Source organism: Alosa sapidissima, chromosome 18, assembly GCF_018492685.1.
Source record: "Alosa sapidissima isolate fAloSap1 chromosome 18, fAloSap1.pri, whole genome shotgun sequence".
Classification (NCBI taxonomy): Eukaryota; Metazoa; Chordata; class Actinopteri; order Clupeiformes; family Clupeidae; genus Alosa; species Alosa sapidissima.
In genome coordinates, this window is record NC_055974.1 from 15,808,012 (window position 1) to 15,825,744 (window position 17,733).

General features: G+C 40.5%; 1 protein-coding gene across 1 annotated transcript; it reads right to left on the reverse strand.

Annotated features, from left to right (window-relative positions):
- Nucleotides 1–1,207: 1,207 nt before the first annotated feature.
- Nucleotides 1,208–3,531, reverse strand: LOC121689463. Its single transcript, XM_042069328.1, has 3 exons — nucleotides 3,140–3,531; nucleotides 1,661–2,473; nucleotides 1,208–1,551 (listed from the first exon to the last, which is right to left on the reverse strand). The coding sequence occupies exons 1-3, from the start codon at nucleotides 3,201–3,203 to the stop codon at nucleotides 1,499–1,501; spliced, it is 930 nt and encodes a 309-aa protein (XP_041925262.1). The 5' UTR covers nucleotides 3,204–3,531; the 3' UTR covers nucleotides 1,208–1,498.
- Between the last annotated feature and the right edge of the window lie 14,202 nt (nucleotides 3,532–17,733).

Sequence of the window (17,733 nt, forward strand, 5' to 3'; positions counted from 1 at the left end):
TATGATATAGAACACTGCAGTGAGCAATTCTCCAGAAAGACTCTTGACATCAGAATTGAAAACCAAAACAAGCTGAAGAGATGTGTGGATAATTTAACACTTACTGTTTTTAATTTTACGTTTTAGGATCCCTACCTGACCCGCAAGTCTTGTCTCTTGGAAAAGGACTGAAAAGCCTCAGGCCGCAACCACTAATATCATCAGTGCTGCATGGCTTGTCTCAACTCACCATGGTCGACTCCAGGTTCAGACCTGTGCCGCGAGGTTCACCCCTGTCCTACCAGTGTCCTCCTGTGGTCAAACGCGGAAATTACGTCCAACACCCAGATGCACCAACATTCCCTAAACTACCTTTAGAGGGGTCAACATTTTCCACTACTTTTCCGAACTTTGAACCAAACTCCCAACAGTTTCTCCATTTGGACAGCTTAACTGTGACACATGAAGTGGCAGCTGAGAGAGAGGAGCAGACACGTGAGCAGTCTGAGTGCCCATTATGGCAAGCATTACGTAAACCTAAAGTAACAGCTAGTAGGTTTTATGAGGTTAGCCATGTGAAAGGGCCGTCTTCTGGTCAGACCCTGGCAGGGCGGATACTTAAGGGAGTACGCCAAACTCCCGCCATGAAGAGGGGCCTTGAACGCGAGCCACAAGTGCTGGAACAATATTCAAAACATTTCAATGTAAATGTCTCACGCTGTGGATTTGTTATCCATCCCGACGCTCCTCACCTCCCCGATGCAAGGGTATATGACCCTAGTGCAATTCCGTGTTTTGGGCTTGCTGAAGTTAAATGCCCAGACATCTCTAGCATTTCTGAGGCAGGACATGTAAAAATGGTGAATGGTCAGGCAAAACTGAAGCAGAATCATAAATACCACTGGCAGGTTCAAGGTCAATTGGCTGTAACTGGATTGAGTTGGTGCGATTTTATAACAGACACTGAGGGAGACTTCACAGTCGAAAGAGTCTGGAGGGATGATGAAATGATAAAAGACATGAAAAAGAAGGTGGACCTGTACTTCTTTGGTACATATATGAATGTGTATCTACAGCAGAAAGTGAAATGAACTGAATGAATAAAGGATTTTATTAATTCCCTTTTTCAGAGTATTTCGCATTATTTACTACAGTATTACATATTTACATTATTTACATTATTACATATTTATTTGCATATTTACATTACATATTTATTTACATTATTTACATTATTTTGAATACTTTCAGACTGACTAGAATTTATTATAGATGAATGACTTTTCATTCAATTATGTACATCTATATACAATGTTTTCAGTATACAGTTAAATGCATGGGATCGGGGGAAACACTACTCAACAGGGATGTAGCCTTTTAAATCAAGTGGTCCCTGGAAGTTTGTCATCACACAACAGACAGTCCACAGCTGGTTGACTGTCCCAGACAAGGTTAGAGGGAGAGTGTGTTCACAGATGCGGTATTCCTTGACTCTGCGTATTGCTCTCTCCGCGAGGATTCAAAGTCGGGCGATTGCTTGAGTTTTTAGAGCATCCTCTTTGGTGAACTGTGCTGTGGTTAGAGATGAAATAAGTTAATTTCTATCATTTGTGTGCACATTTTAATGAGTATCATTTTTGTCACAGTTTTAATTTGAAATGTTCATTCCTTTCATGCCTACCTGTCATCTTGAAGGGTGGTATAATCAGCGTTGCCCCACAATCAGCTAGCAGCTTCGTGATGGTGAAACCCTTGTCTGCCATGCAGCCATCTCCTGGCTCCAGTAAGTCGAGCAGTCCACTTCGTTCAGTCAACTGAACGTCAGAGATGGAGCCGGTGAAGAGACTTGATACAAAAGTCACAGCACTACATGGGGCAATCCCAATTAATCTCTTAAAGGTTGTCGTGTTTTTGTACGATGAGAAAACCTCTGACTGGAGAGTGAGGGATGATGGATTCTGGCATCGCACCTCGGTGCAGTCGATGATTACCCGAACATCTGGACAATACTGCACAAATCTGCTTGGCATGGTGTCCTTGACTTGCTGTTTACTCATCCAGATGGGAAGGGTGCCAAGGAGCAGGTAAAGGTAGTTGGCCCACGTTATAACAACACGGGAGACAGTGGACACACTGACTTGAAACATGTCAGCCAGCACCTTCTCTTGCAGGCCTGCAGCAACTCGGCAGCAGAAGAGCTCATCAATTAGTATTAGTCTACGCGTTGGACTGGGAGAAATGGGTGCAAATGTTTGTCCCTTTTTCTGAGCTTTCGACCAATAAACCACCATGGAGGCAGATGGTTGAATAGCCTCCCAGAAGGCACAAAAAACATCTCTTGATGTGAATCTTGTGTAAAAAAGGATGTCCTTGTCTGAGACACAAAATCTGTGAAAATGCACTCGACCCACTTTCAGCTCTGATAGCTCTGTTGTCAGCTCCTTGACTTGGTCTTCCAATTGCTGTATGAGTGCAGCAGCAGCATCCAGTGCACCTGTATGAGATGAGAGAAAAATGAAAACAAATTGTTTGTGACTTGCATATTGGAAGTAGTTTGGACCTCTAAAGTTACATGAAATAGCATTTTATAGCTCAATATTCACCTTTACGTTTAATCAAGTAAGATATAAAATGCAACGTTTGTACTTGTGATGAAGCTTTTCAAATTGTAGTATTGGTCAAATGCTGGGACATCAATAACACTAAACATTTTGTGCCAGTGTTCTAAGTTGACCTACCTCCTCGGTATGACCTACTAATAACCCATTCTGTGCTAAAACCATAGGTAGCACATCCTGATAGACATTTCTTACCTGTGAGGGTGTGCTATCTACGGTTTAAGCAAAATATAATGAGCAGTAGGGCATTCTGATAGACATTTCCTACCTAACAGCAGTGGTGGAGGAAGTACTGAAACTCAGTACTTAAGTAAAAGTACAAATAAGCAGAGAAATATTTACTCTAGTAAAAACATGAGAGTACGTACAAATACGTGGAACATTTACTTAAGTAACGTTACTCAGTAACGAAGTATTTGTACGTAGTTACATTCCACCACTGCCTAACAGGATGTGCTACCTATGGTTTAAGCATAGTATGGGGTACTGGTAGGTCATCATGAGGAGGTAGGCCAACATTTCAGATCATCGGCAAACACTACCTGGTTTAGGAGCAGAGCCGTAATCATGTTCTTTCATCACCACCGAAGCTGCGACCTCCTCCATAGCCTCTTCCTCACATGGCAGGGGATGCTCCAGAGGAAGGGCAGGGCAAATGTCATGGCCTAAGCGAGTTGATGCTCTTTTATAAGCGGACTCCCTTCTTGGCAGTCCCCAGTTGTTCCACTGAAAACGGGAGGGCACAGCCCCGATTTTCAGACGCTTGATGCGACCCCAATTGGTATTAGCCTCGTTAGCTAACGCTAGCCTGATAGCACCTGTAGCGTTAGCGTAGTCTGATTCACTAAAGTGCCGGCTACAAACAAACGTCCTACCTTGTTTTATTTTAAAGTTTGGCCCTTTATCCCGGCGAACCGCTTTAATCCACTTCTTCCTTAGACTCAATTCAGTCGGGAATCCATGGAAACATGGAAGGTTGTTTGTTCGATGTACAAAGTGGAACAGAGCAGTGACATCTAGCCTTCGTTTCAGCCATTGTTGAACTGCGCCGGAAGTGGACGTGCACAAAATTAAAAAATCCTGCCCGTGAAACCCGGAAGCGTGATAATCCCCTATCGCAACCAAACTTGGTATGTGGACTTGGGACCACATACTGAGGACACACTATTCATTTGGTGTGCTTTGACCACTAGGGGAGCTATATTTGTTAACACTTTTACCAATTGAAACTAAACTTGGTATGTGGAGTCATGACCCCATATTAAGACTGCACAATTATTTTGGTGACCTTTGACCATTAGTGGTGCTATAATTATCAACACTTTCAACTATTTAAACTAAACTTGGTATGTGGACTTAGGAGTACATCTTGAGGACACACAATAAACTCGGTGACCTTCGAATCCATTCCAGTCCAGTCCAGTCCAATACAATCCAATCAAGTCCAATCCAATCCAACCAAACACAACACAGTCAAGTCTAGTCTAGTCCAATCCAATCCAATCCCAACTCCCGCTCAACTGCGCTTAACTGCTTGCCCCCCTCATTGCTGCTTGCAGCTATATTTATTATGTAGTACTGTAATAACCATTTATTGTACCAATGTGTTTTACTTAATCAGCTTCAGTTTATTTGGACACATTCACCACAGTTCTCTATACTACAGTCAGATAATATCTGACTGTAGCTAACTATGTGTGATTGGTTATCAGTAATGTCATGTGTGACAAGGTGACGATAGATGAAGTTTGTATATTTCATCTATAGTATGTGTTGTTATTTTGTTTAAAACATTTACAACATAATAATTTTATCAAAGTAATTGTTGTTTTTGCTTCTAATCAAAAGTGCACACGGGGGGTCACATTTGACATATGTCCGTAAACTTGATTTAGTAATAAAAAAAACATGTTTGTAATTATTTGAAGTAATCAAAAATATTTTCTACTGATTAACTGCAATATTAAATGCAATATTCAATGATACATACATTATTTTCAATAGATATAGCAAAGGAATACGCAGCCATGTATGGAAAAGCATGAATGCGGGTCATTTTTGACCCATGTCTGAAAACTGGATGAAGTAAAGAAAAGAAACTGTGTTGTTCATGTAAAAAAGGAAAAGTTAAAAATTATGATTTGTAATAATCAAAAACAAGATATTTTATTTATATCTGGAATATTTACTGATGAAATAAAACAATTCCAAAAATAAACACATATGCATGAATTAGCGTAGGAAATGAATGCGGGTCATTTTTGACCCATGTTGCGCATTAAAGGGGTAGCGATACATAAATGACTTTTTATAAAAAAGAAAGAACAGAAATAAAATAGAGATATTTGATGGTCAAAAACAAGTTAATTGAGGAATTAACTTGAATTTTGGATGATGAAATCAATTTATAGCATAGATATTTAACATTTTAACTCATCCGGGTCACTTTTGACCCAGGTTATGCATTAAAGGGTTAAATTAACCAGATAAGACATATGTTAGTCCTTTGAGACCTATTTTAAGATTAGATGACCAAATAGATTGGTCATCTATTATGCTACACTATAGCCTATCGTTTTCAAGACATTATATGCTACCCATATCTGGGAAAGTATGGTGTGATCATACTTGCAAATATCTTGTCATCCTTTATGTCAAGAGAAAAATCTTTGTGTCTCATGATTGTTGCATTCATGTCACCTGAAGCATGATGGTAGAAATATCTATTCAAAAGCACAGTTGATCTGTGCATGCCATGATCGACTATTGATTCTTTGATATGGAAACCAAGTTACATTTTTGGGCTGCTATTACATTAGAATTTCATCCCAGAGTTGGATACCATGTAGAAATTTGATGCAATTTCAAAACTTTTTTTTTAATTACTTGGGAACGGCTTACTGTACAAAAGAATGATTCATATCATCGATATCCGCTCTTTCATGTCACATCTGTGGGATTTATGTGAGATAAGTACTCAGTGAGCAATTCAACAGAGAATAATTGATGTGAATTTGGACGCATATTACTATATATATTTTTAGGGGGGCTTTTGATCATCTTAGGGTGGCTTCATTTAGGGTGCTAAATGTTTTATAGGTGTCACAGACAGGGGCGTAGCACAAGATCCTGGGCCCCTACATAGGCAGTCCTGATGGGCCCCCATGTTCCTCCTTTTATTAAAATAAAATATATTCCAGACTTTTCTAGGGCCCCCTCTCCCCTTGGGCCCCTATAATCAGTAGTGGTTTTACCCCCAGTCCGATGCCCCTGGTCACAGGACAGTGGCTGGGTGTCAAGGGACAATCATGGGTGTCATTGGCAGGGCACCCTCTAGTGGTGACCTTAAGTATACATCTTTCTCTTAACAGCATTGATTAATGAAACAAAATTAAATAAAACCATGGTGAAATAAAACCCTGAATGAAACAATTGAACATGGTGAATATATGAAAATATTATAGTATGTGTATGGGGGGAGACGACGGCGACCTTATGGTTGGTTGCAAGGCTAGATCAAACTAGTTAGAATATAAAGCCTGGCACATGGTCAGTTCTCAAAATGAAAAGGTCCAAACTCTCTGGTGCACAGGGATGAAAACGGAGGAAAGTGGAGGAGGAGAAGAAAGCCCAGTATAGAGGTATGTATTTTCATCTCAGACTTTTGTTTTGAAGTTTAATCAAAATTGTGTTGTGTGACTGTTAATGGTTGACGTTTCATTGCTGGTAGAAGCTACTGTAGCTATCACTGCGTGCTCCGCAAGGGAGGCAATAGTTGTAAAAATCCTATCACTGAATGAGATCTCATCATCATCCCCATACCTGGACTCTGTTGTGAAAGTTTTACCTTGCAACACAGGGAATAAACCTGTTGTTCTGTATTTTTCACTTTAAGGCGAGACACTATAGGTGAATAGGGTAAAATTTTTAAATAATAGACATCACCATGAAACTTCCTCAGTTGATTACTTACACAAGTATGAACAAAAAATGTATTACAAGTTTTTGAAATTCGAATGTTTAATTATGCAAATTAGACATTATTTCATTGAATATGCACAATTTTGCATACTTTCGGTACAGTAGATAGATCTGAACATATGATAGGGCCAGGTACAAATCGATTGTAAAAAATCGATTTTTGCCATATTTTTTTAAGTAAAATGTCACATAAATCAGGCCAGGAATGATTTATTAGCAAATCCCTCTGTAAATATCTTCAGAATACCGCTAAGTGTATAATTGGAACGTTTGGTGTTCACAGGTGCCACAGGACCCATCATCAAAATTTCGGTGTCCACCACTCTAGTTCATCCAAAACAAATCACAAAAGGGAGTCAAAGTGCTAAATACCGGAATTATCCTTTAACGTTTCAATGATAATAGCAAGGTTGGATATAAAATGTATTTTTGGATATATGTAAATTGGATATATAAAAGTTAAACAGGACAGTTTTGTTAACATGTGTTCATGAGGAATCTGCAAACTGGGGTAAACTACTACATCAACGGGGTTAGGTAGTGCCATGGCAGAAATGCTATACTGAATGGTAGTGGTAGTGATGTTTGGCATTTAGAAAAATGAGTCATCTCTAATCTCTAAAGGATTCTACATCCGATCACATTGCATAAAAGTTTCCCAGAAGAACTCATCATGTAGCACATATTGTTTGTTATTCTTGCATATGTTGATGACGACACAAACTGTCTTAACTGATCTTGTAGTTCCACAGTAGAAGTGGATTTCTCGTAAGTCGTGTGATCTCTAATTCATCCTTGAGTATATTGTACAAGGGAAAAAAACAGAGCAATGAAGCATGAATCCACCTACGCCAAAGCCTTAGTTCACTCGAATGTCTAGCAATCATTTCAGATCAGAACAGTACAGGCTGATGTTGAAATGTAAAGGACACGTACAACAACAGACATCCTACCAATCATGATCAAGCTCATATCAGACATCTACAGCCTCTTTACATAACCCTATGTACATACTGTGTCGATGCACTATATGTCCTGGGATAACCTGTTTCTGTGGTGGAAAAAAAACAGGCCATAACAAATCAGGTTCAAGTCTTGTCTGAACGCATGAATTCCTCAAGTGAACCCTTAATCATTTTGAATGTCGCCTTCAATCTGCAAGACATATAGCCTGACGTTGTCATACTCAAATTCTAGTCAGAATATGAGTCTGATACGGCTCCATTGGGACGTAATTATGGGGCGTGCTTCAACCGATACAGGGGGGGAATGCCTCTGCACTCAATTGGATAGACCTAACCAATCAGAGCAACAAAATAGCTTACCGTGAGGTGTAGGAAGAAAACACACGAACCATCCTTCTGCTCCTATATCCCCTCCGTTTTTAAAATAAATCTGTTGAACAGAATATGCTACAAACATGTTAAACAGCTGGGAAAGGCTGTCGCAAATCCCTCGAACAGGTGGTCAATCAGAGATTTCAAACGAACGAGGGAACATGTCGCAATGCAACAGCGCTGTTTTCCCTTGATGAAAGTGAAACCACCAGTTTTCCCACATCTCAACTTTGGCCAAAGTTTTTAGAAATAATCGTTTTCAGTGATACAAACTCATTAAATAATATGAATTTTCCATATGGGGTCTTAAAACCCATGTATCCTTCTAGCCACAGCGTTTTTGTTTCAAACATAAGCCTAATCTAAGCGTGCTCAGATGACGTGATAGACCAAGCGCTGTTGCTCACCTGTCCATCATCGTAAAGCCTGATTTGATTGGTCCGCCTGATTTAGGGCGAGCATACTTGCCCCACAATGGAGCAATGCCAGACCGAACTTCCCGTGGGGCGGGACTAAGTTCGGAATGGCACCCAGGCTACAAGACATACATATCATCAAGATAAAAAAAAAGCTAAAGGTACATGAAAGGTAAAATACATAAATATAAAGGTATAATCAAAATACATGATAATGAAATGCTAAGCTCTCCTTTTCTGATCTCTGGAGGCAGCAAGGTGGCACAGATCTCTTGTTCCAAGGACCTCTCAACCATGTCGTATGCGCAGTTCCGCCTTGTTGTAACATAACAATACTCATGATGCATCGTAGAAATTATTCATTTCAGCACCCCTACTATTTACCTGGGGTTTTAATTAACATTTTGAGATAACAGAGGACTTTCCCGTCATTCCCTAGCCCTGGTCTTCCTATAAGAAGACCACCTGAAAAGTGGCATGTGGGTAATTTGAGTTTGAAACTCCTGCTTTTGAAACCCTAAAAAGTTTCACTTCCTGAAACATAAATTACCATATATTACAGTTTATCACAATTATTCATCTAACAGTCCATCTGATAGTAATGGAAGAAAGCTTGTAGAATTATGCAAAGCCTGTGCTGTTCTGCAGAGTGACCCATGGCTTGTGCAACTCTGTGTTAAGTCGAGCCTCTCCTTTCAACAAGGAAGCACGAGAATGTGCATCCCTCAGAACCAATTTGGCACCGTTTCTCTGGACCTCATGCGAACTTTAAATGGATCACAGGTGTGACAAGCCACTGTAGCAACACCGTGCACCTCAAGACATTTTTTAGGAAGAAACAGACGCGCTGCTGACACCACAATGCATAGAACGCGTCGCTTCACAGCACCTGTGGGTGAATTCAACTCACAGTTTGTGGAAACAACTGTCTACTCTCTCACTGCTATGTAAGATCATGTGATCCCTAATAGTTTGCTTGTGCTTGTCTACATGCCAAAGAAGACCCGAGTGTGTGAGTGAATAAAATGATCATAGAGATAGAATGAGAAAGAGAGATGGAACAAGTAAGAGAGAGAAAAGAGTCTCATCGTGACACATAAGCACCTATTTGTTCCACTCGTTACACCTAATATGAAGCAGCACGTCTGCTTAGAGAAAAAAGCGAAGGCGTGCTCTCCTTTAAATAGTTCACTCAATTTGCAGCTTTCACGAGGTTGGCACAGCCCTCGGACAATCGAGTCCCTTGAGTTCATCAGCTCCAACTGTCAGGAGGCTGTGATCAATCAACCTGTTTGAAACCCACATCACACATGCTCTGGTCTCGGCAGAGGTCAGGAATGTCCCCTATTCTCAGGTTAGGAGTCTCCCTCACCTTGCTCTCCTGCAGGACAAGCTTGTGACCTTTGACATGACAAATTGAGTGACCTCATTCCATTGGACTTAGCATCTTGCATGTTCGTTTTGTCTGCGCTGCCACTTGGTGCTCTTGACATGCCTTCTTGTGTGTACCACAGTTTTATGTATGTGCTTTCCCTTCATGGTCTTGGGCAGAGTTTCTTCATGTAGCTCCTTTATCTAACACCCCATGCTCTGCACACATACTTTATGTTCGACGTATCCTTGTTTGAAATGGTGTAAGTATTACTAGCTTTGATCAGGTCAACCAAGTGTTTTCAAAATAGCGACTCGTCTAATGAGGTTATGACATTTGGTCAGTGCACTGTGAGTTTTTGTTTACTTTTCTAAAAATGTGAATATTTACACACACAAAACAGAGAAACTGAAAAGCTTTAAAGAAAATTTGTTTGTAAAATTAGAACATATCTCAGGTATGTTTATGTAACTAAGAGTGTCAGGTGAGTTCAGTCTTGAAGCATATAGAGCAGGGCTGCCCAATTTAGGGCCATCGATTTTTTTTGGCTTGCGGTCCCGTCAGAATTTTATTCTGTTTCAACATTCTATTGACTCAAAGACTGGTTGCTGTTTATAATCTGGCCACAGCACAGTTTAACGTTGTTTTAGATGGGGCGATAGGGGGGCGCTATTGAGCTTCTGTCAGTGCAGATCCGTATTGAGGAGGGCTGAGGAGAAGCTATCGCTAATCTGAATTGACCAATTGCCATTGCTCAATCAAATCTATTCATATTAATATTTTGTTTATTACTTATGTGTATTAATATGGTCTGAATATTTATGTTATTATTCCTTAATATGTGTTCAACTTCCTTAATATGTGCTCAACAGTACTGGATAAAAAAAGATTGTTCTAAAGAATGTGTCAATGTTGTGTTTGATATTAATTATTCATTCATACTGATGGAAATAACTTCCTTCCAAGACATAGAATTGCTCCATATGCTTTTCTTCAAAGATTGCTTCAGATACACCGTATTTTTCATTGCATTGTGGTGTCAACAGCAGCGTGTCTTGAGGTGCACGATGAGACTCTTTTATCTCTCTCTCTCTCTCTCTTTCTCATTCTATCTCTATGATCATTTCATTCACTCACACACTCGGGTCTTCTTTGGCATGTAGACAAGCATAAGCACACTATTAGGGATCACATGATCTTACATAGCAGTGAGAGAGTAGACAGTTGTTTCCACAAACTGTGAGTTGAATTCACCCACAGGTGCTGTGAAGCGACGCGTTCTATGCATTGTGATGTCAGCAGCAGCACGTCTCTTCTGTTTCCTCCTAAAAAATGTCTTGAGGTGCACGGTGATGCTACAGTGGCTTGTCACACCCGTGATCCATTTAAAGCTTGCATGGGGTCCAGAGAAACGGTGCCAAACACAAAGCACAGCACTCCAAATTTCTCTATATCTGAGCAATGCAACAAAACCCAAAACACACACACACACACACACACACAGACAAATGTGTGCACTGAACTTCTCAACATCTTTTTGCCAAGGACAGCTGTGAGCTATGGGATGACTTGCATAAAACAGCACACAGGGCTTGGTTACATAATGATGCCAACAGTCAGGCAGGCAGGCAGGCCGGAGCTCACTGAGGGGCCAAAGGCCCACTGAGTGAGTCATTCACATTTATTCACCACCCCCGGTGCGCACCAATCATGTCCTGGCCTTTATGGCTCTCTGGTAACAGACCTGGTGATTTCACAGTGTCACACACTCTCACACACTCTCTACACACACAAAATGATGTTCTCTGGCTATTATGCACTCACTGACTGACACTCTTTCACACTCTGTCACACACTTTCTTACACACTTGCGGATACGTACGCTCTGCCTCTCTCTCTTTTTCTTTCTCTCTCTCTCTCTCTCTCTCTCTCTCTCTCACACACACACACACACACACACATGAATACTCTTTCAGGTCATACTTAGCCATTCATGTTGTACGTATGTCTGTAGTCTGTCAGAAAAATCGAAGTTGGTTTCCCTGTTTATATGCCATGAGCATTTGCAGAAATTGCCATAAAATCTGATCTGATTTGTCTTGCCTTACCCATTTCCCTTACATGTTTAAGTGTGTGTGTCTATCTTTCTGTCTCTTTGTCCGTCTGGCTCTATAATTTTCACCCAGCCTCCTACACCCCCATTATCACTCCACCCCCCACTTCCACTGTCTCTGTTTGCCAACGTCAATTTTTGCAGTGCGGCCTCTGGTCCTTGGCCGAAATCACTGCTCTGCAAACTGTGTCGACAGTAACCAGACTATGTGTTGACCTATCTTTGGCCTCGTCAGACCTTGAGCAGTCTCCAAATTATTTCTCTCTCTCTCAGCATCAAGGGGCCTTTAACCTGGTCTATGCTCTTCTTCCTCCCTGTTCAGAGTTTCTCAGTGTGTGTGTGTGTGTGACTGTGTGTGTGTGTGTCTTCAGAGGACCAATAAAGACAATTGACCACAGAGAGGCTTTGTTTGAATGCGTAATCAATTGGACCCATGCTTTCACGTGCCTGTGATGTGTCATGTGCCAGTTGTGCCAGGTCTTGTGATGTGTCATTTTGTGTGTGTGTGTGACCTGCATCTCTTTTGTTGGTTTGTCTGAAAAGACCGGTTTTGTCGGTCTGACATAGAAGAAACTGGTTAAATAATTTTTTTCTGAAAAATGTGAAAACAGTTTCACTAGCCTTTGAGGCCTCTCCCTTATTACCTCATCCCCTATCTGCCCTATCTATCTATATATGTCCACACCATCTCTGTGTGTGTGTATGTATATGTGTGTGTGTGTGTGTGTGTGTGTGTGTGTGTGTGTGTGTGTGTGTCAGCCTCCCACCATCCAACACACATGATAAGAGGCAGGCAGATTACATAAACTACCATACTTGCCACCACGTCCAGGGAAGGGGGGGCGGTGTGTGTTTGTGTGTGTGTGAGTGTGTGCGGAAGACAGACAGACTGTGTCTGAGCCATGTCCATGTATGTGTGTGTGTGTGTGTGTGGTCGCGGCATTGCCCTCATTCTACAGGGAGATGAGACGCGAGCGGCACAGGGCTTTCTGCTTCTTCACATCCCTCTGCGATTGGACTCTAGCCTCACCCCGGTGCCTTGTGGGCTGCTCTGCCACATGATAGGCATCAACACCCACCTCGTTGTTACAGTAACACCTAACCCACTTTCGCCCCGTTGTCAGTGGCCACGGGCCTCTGTCTGTGGAGCATCACAATCATCCATTCCCTGAAAAGAGCCTGCAGTCTAGAGTGTCCTTTATAAGTGTCTGCTTTTGTGTTGTGCATCATTTGTCATATGGACTTCCATTCTCCTAAAGGAGAATTTCCTCACCAGTATTTTCAATTAAGGTCATGCCAGTTATGTTCCCTTGGAATTATAAGGCTCTACCATTTATATTTATTCATATTATATATTTATATAATATATTTATTCACATATTGTGTGACAAAACTTTAACACTGTGTGAGGTGTCCATCAAAGTTCAAAATCCCTGTGCACAGCCCTTCTTTTTCCAGGTGCTGATGATGTGCAGAACCATTGAAACCTCAAAAACGAGTATACATCGCACACTGGAGGATTTATTTTTGCTGATTTTATTTGCATGAACAACGCGTTTCACAGTTTGCTTCTTCAGGTTCACATTCACTGTGTGAGGTGTGTATGCATTTTGGAGTTTAGGGATAGATATAAACTCCAAAAAATGGATTGTTCCGCATAGCAGTTTTGGTATTTGGAATTATGCAGCTAGGACCTTATCATTCTAATGAGATGAAAATTGGACAAAGCTCATTCACACTGAAATAATGGGACAGAGTTGGAAATGTCTACATACCTGAACGATCAGTGTCAGAAAAGTATGACTGGACTTAGCAAGATTGTGTAATAAAGTCTAGGCTACAAACACACAGCTGCATCTATCTGGTACATTCCAACTGAAACTTTGTTGTTATTAGCAGTTTGAGTATGTGGACAAAATGCATTTCCCCTTATTTCTACACCACAGGCCCTTATTTCTACAACACATGCCTTATTTGGTGTATCTTCTAACCCGTATTAAAGGAGGTGTGTGAAATTGCATGTCTTTACTAAATGAGTGAAGTGAATGGGTGAATGAAACAGTGTAACACAGTTTTTGGTCTTTTGGCTGCACAGTTTGTCCTGCAGTCTGCACCTCAGAGTCAGCACTGAGCAAACATCACCTGGATATTACTGTGTCAAGCACTCAACACACACACGAGTACACACACTATCTCTCTCTCACACACACACACACACACACACACACACAGGGAGAGAGAGAGACTCAGGGGCCTCCATTACATAACATTATGCTTCACCGCCCTTTTTTTACAGTTTTTTCACAATTGCTAAAACGCTAAACTCCCTACTCTGAACCACATTCTCAGTTGTCGTTCTCACATTTCTTGAATCACTCATCCTTTTGGCAAAACCACACATAAAACATATTTGCAGATCTCATAGACTCTTTTTGCAAAACTCTAAACACATGCAATAAAACATATTTTGCACTTGTGATGCATAATGCTAACCAGAAGTGGCAAAAGGTAAACACAATCAAAGCACAAATGCCATATGTTACTCTAAACATAATGACTCCAAATTGATCACACTTGTTTCAAATTATGTAACACAACCAATTTAAGCCCATTCAGCGTGTAAACAGGTTGCTGAACAGTTACTGTATACAGTAAGGACCGAAACTGCCTGAAATGCCTGTCTTTTCCGGTATACAGTTTTTCACAATTGTTTCAACACATTTTTGAAACCTTCCACCCTTTTCTAAAACCTATAAATTGTGTTTTAGCAATTGTTAAAAATTGTAAAAATGTCATGTACTTGTCTAACTTGTTTAGCATCCTGCTGAAGCAGAAACACACACAAACACACACACAAAAAACACCAAACACACACATACACATAATTGAAACAAAGCTATGCCTGAATGCTTTCTCTGTTCTCTTTTCTATTTTATAGAGAGAGAGGGAGAGAAAGAGAGAGAGGTTCAACACCTGTCTATTGAATCAGTCCTCTACCCATCGAGAGGGAGTGAAAGAGTTGCTGTATCACAGTTGACTTGTGTGGTCTTTCTAGTGAGGTCTGTGTTGACCAATTCATCAAGTTTTCTCCATTGCTTTGACCTGCTCAAAAAAACTGGGATCCACTTGGCAGAAATCATCTCTTGCAAATGTGCTCACACGTTTACATCGGGTTTACATTTCTCACACCCAAAACAGTCAAGGAGAAATCTGGCCATTTTCAATCCCAAAATAATTTACCTTTTTGCAAACAAATCAAAACAAAGTTTTCGTTTCTGTGGCTAGTGGCTGAGATTGCGTTAGCTCTGCAATGGGCTGAATATGTCCATGTGTTTACCGAAAGTCTGTTTCAATGAAAAAAATGACAAGTTGTAGTTCGATGAAATTTGTTTTATAGGTGTTTACTGTAGGTCTTACATACCAGAAAAATGAGAAAGAAATGGCCCAGACATAGCAAAAATGAAATTCCTTTTGAGAATTATGTTTTGCATTTTATTGTCCAGTGTGTAGGCTACTGATTGATTGAAACCACACAGTGATTTGACTACAAAATGTGTTGTTTGAAGGCAAAATTTGCTTTTGCTGCATATTTTAAATGTTTTAACAGTGTAAGAGTCTTTTGCAAGCAAAATGTGTCATTTGCCAGAATGCTTTTGCTTAGACCTACTGGTTAATAATTTTGAAAATGTGATGTCAGAGTTGACCCAAGCATTAAAGCCTGATCTTATAAGAATAAATGCAGCTCCCATGACCTGGCCATGTGACTTTATCAGATGATACGGCTTCTAGTGGAAGGCTCTCTCACGTGAATAAAATCTTCATCAAGGCATCAGAAAACACGATTTCACTGTGTCCGACTCACATGGCATTGGCGAGTCCACTAACTGGCATGTCCAGTGACGGATACAGCATGCATGTGTGTTAAACATCAACCTGTGTGCCTGTCACGCACTTTGGGAATGCATACAGCTTTGCTAGGCATGTTAGAACAAATAGGAAGAAGTGAAGGAAATAAATGGATGGTGTGTAATGGGATGGTAAATGGGAGGATAGAGTAGATTTATGAAAGAGGTAGAAGAGGAAGACAAATGTGGGAAAATGATGATAAAATGGACAGTAAAGTTGGAGGAAAGAAGGAGGAGGAGTAGGATACCAGTGACAACAAAGAGGGTAACACAGAGAAGAAACCAAGCACAAAGGAAGATTGAAGGGTCGTCATGCCGCTAGTGTGTGCACTAGTGTGTGTGTGCGTGTGTGTGTGTGCGGTGAGAGTTCATAAAGGTTCAAAAGAACACTGCCCCACTCTTTCTTGCTTTCTCAGACATTTGGCACACATTTCCCCTGTGTGTGTGTGTGTGTGTGTGTGTGTGTGTGTGTGTGTGTGTGTGTGTGTGTGTGTGATGCAGGTGTGAGAGAGTGTGTCGGTATTTCTACAGGAACATTTTTATTGATTTTGATTGAGCAGCAAACACCGGACTAGCAAAGCAAACAGGAGACACGCTAACATCACACCTGCACATCCACCCTATTGGCTGGAGCGAAGGCGTGCCCTAGGCACTTCTCAGAACTTTCATAACATGGCCACCCGGCAACAGTAGCTGAGATACTGGGTCACTGTTGTTGGATTACCTGTGGACAGCAGACAGTGTTGACATGTGACATGGACAACATAGGGAAAACATTCCACAAAGTGACGATGGAATGAAAGCTGTGTTTATCAGACTTCCTACAATAACAACATGCGTAATACTGTATGCGTATGCGTGCATGCGTTTAGTGTGTGCCTTGTCAATGTTATTTATTTGATCTGTTCTGAGGTTCCATGTGTGACCTTGTGCCAACATGTGTTCCATGTGTGATGCTCAGGCACACTGTCACTCTTATCAGTGAGTCCTCCTCAGTCTTGAGGATAGATAAGCAGAATTCTAACTGGCTGCACAAACTATAGTACAACAACCCATAACAACATGCAGTAAGCATCTTAGGTAAACATAAACAACCTATAACTCAGTTCTTACCTTCTGATTGCTGTATGTTGACTTTGTTCCCTCTTCCATCAACATCCTCCACTACCAGTTGATCCTATCTTCATGAAATTATTTATTTTATTTTATTTTTATTTTTTTGAATTAACAGTATTCAGTTAGATTTCAAAGTTAAACTTTATCACACTGTGAACACTGCACATGCATCATTAAATAGTATATGGATAAATAAACGTTCCCTGTTCATGGTAGATCTTGTTGAAATGGCCTCTTTATAGTCAAACATTCGAGACATTAAAGTGAACACACAAGTGTACGTGTTCATTGCAGCTTTATTCCACAGTTAAATGGCTAACAGGACTGATGTCAGTTCCATTTTTGAGCCATGCACTTTCATTATTTTAGACTAAACTAGCTTAGTGTCTCTTAAACACACACATACACAAAGACGGTTTTAAAAAAAAACTTTTTAGCAATATATTTTCACAAAGTCTCATTGTCTAACTGCAAGCGCCAGTCAGAAAAAAATTATAACTTATTTAAACTTTAGTACTGAAAACTTTTTAAAAATACATAGGCCTTACTTTTTCAAATTTATTTGAACAGCCCGTATTGCATGAGAGCTTTAGTTTTAGTCCATTTTATAGATAACAATTGAGATTGCATTCCCATATATCACGTGTATTGCTACCAAAGGTTTCCTGTAGGGATTTTTTTTTATTATTGGAAATTGTCTGCACTATGAAGTCAAGCTGTTCTAGTTGCCAAACAGGGTGTTCATGCCAAGTCAGAATTGTAAAATGTTCTGTTCTGAGTTACAGGTAAGTGTAAGAGGTTACACAATGATGATAATCTTAACAATTTACTTTAACAAAATGAACTTGCCTACACAAGTCTGATTACAGTTATTTTCTTTTTAACACCCCAATAAA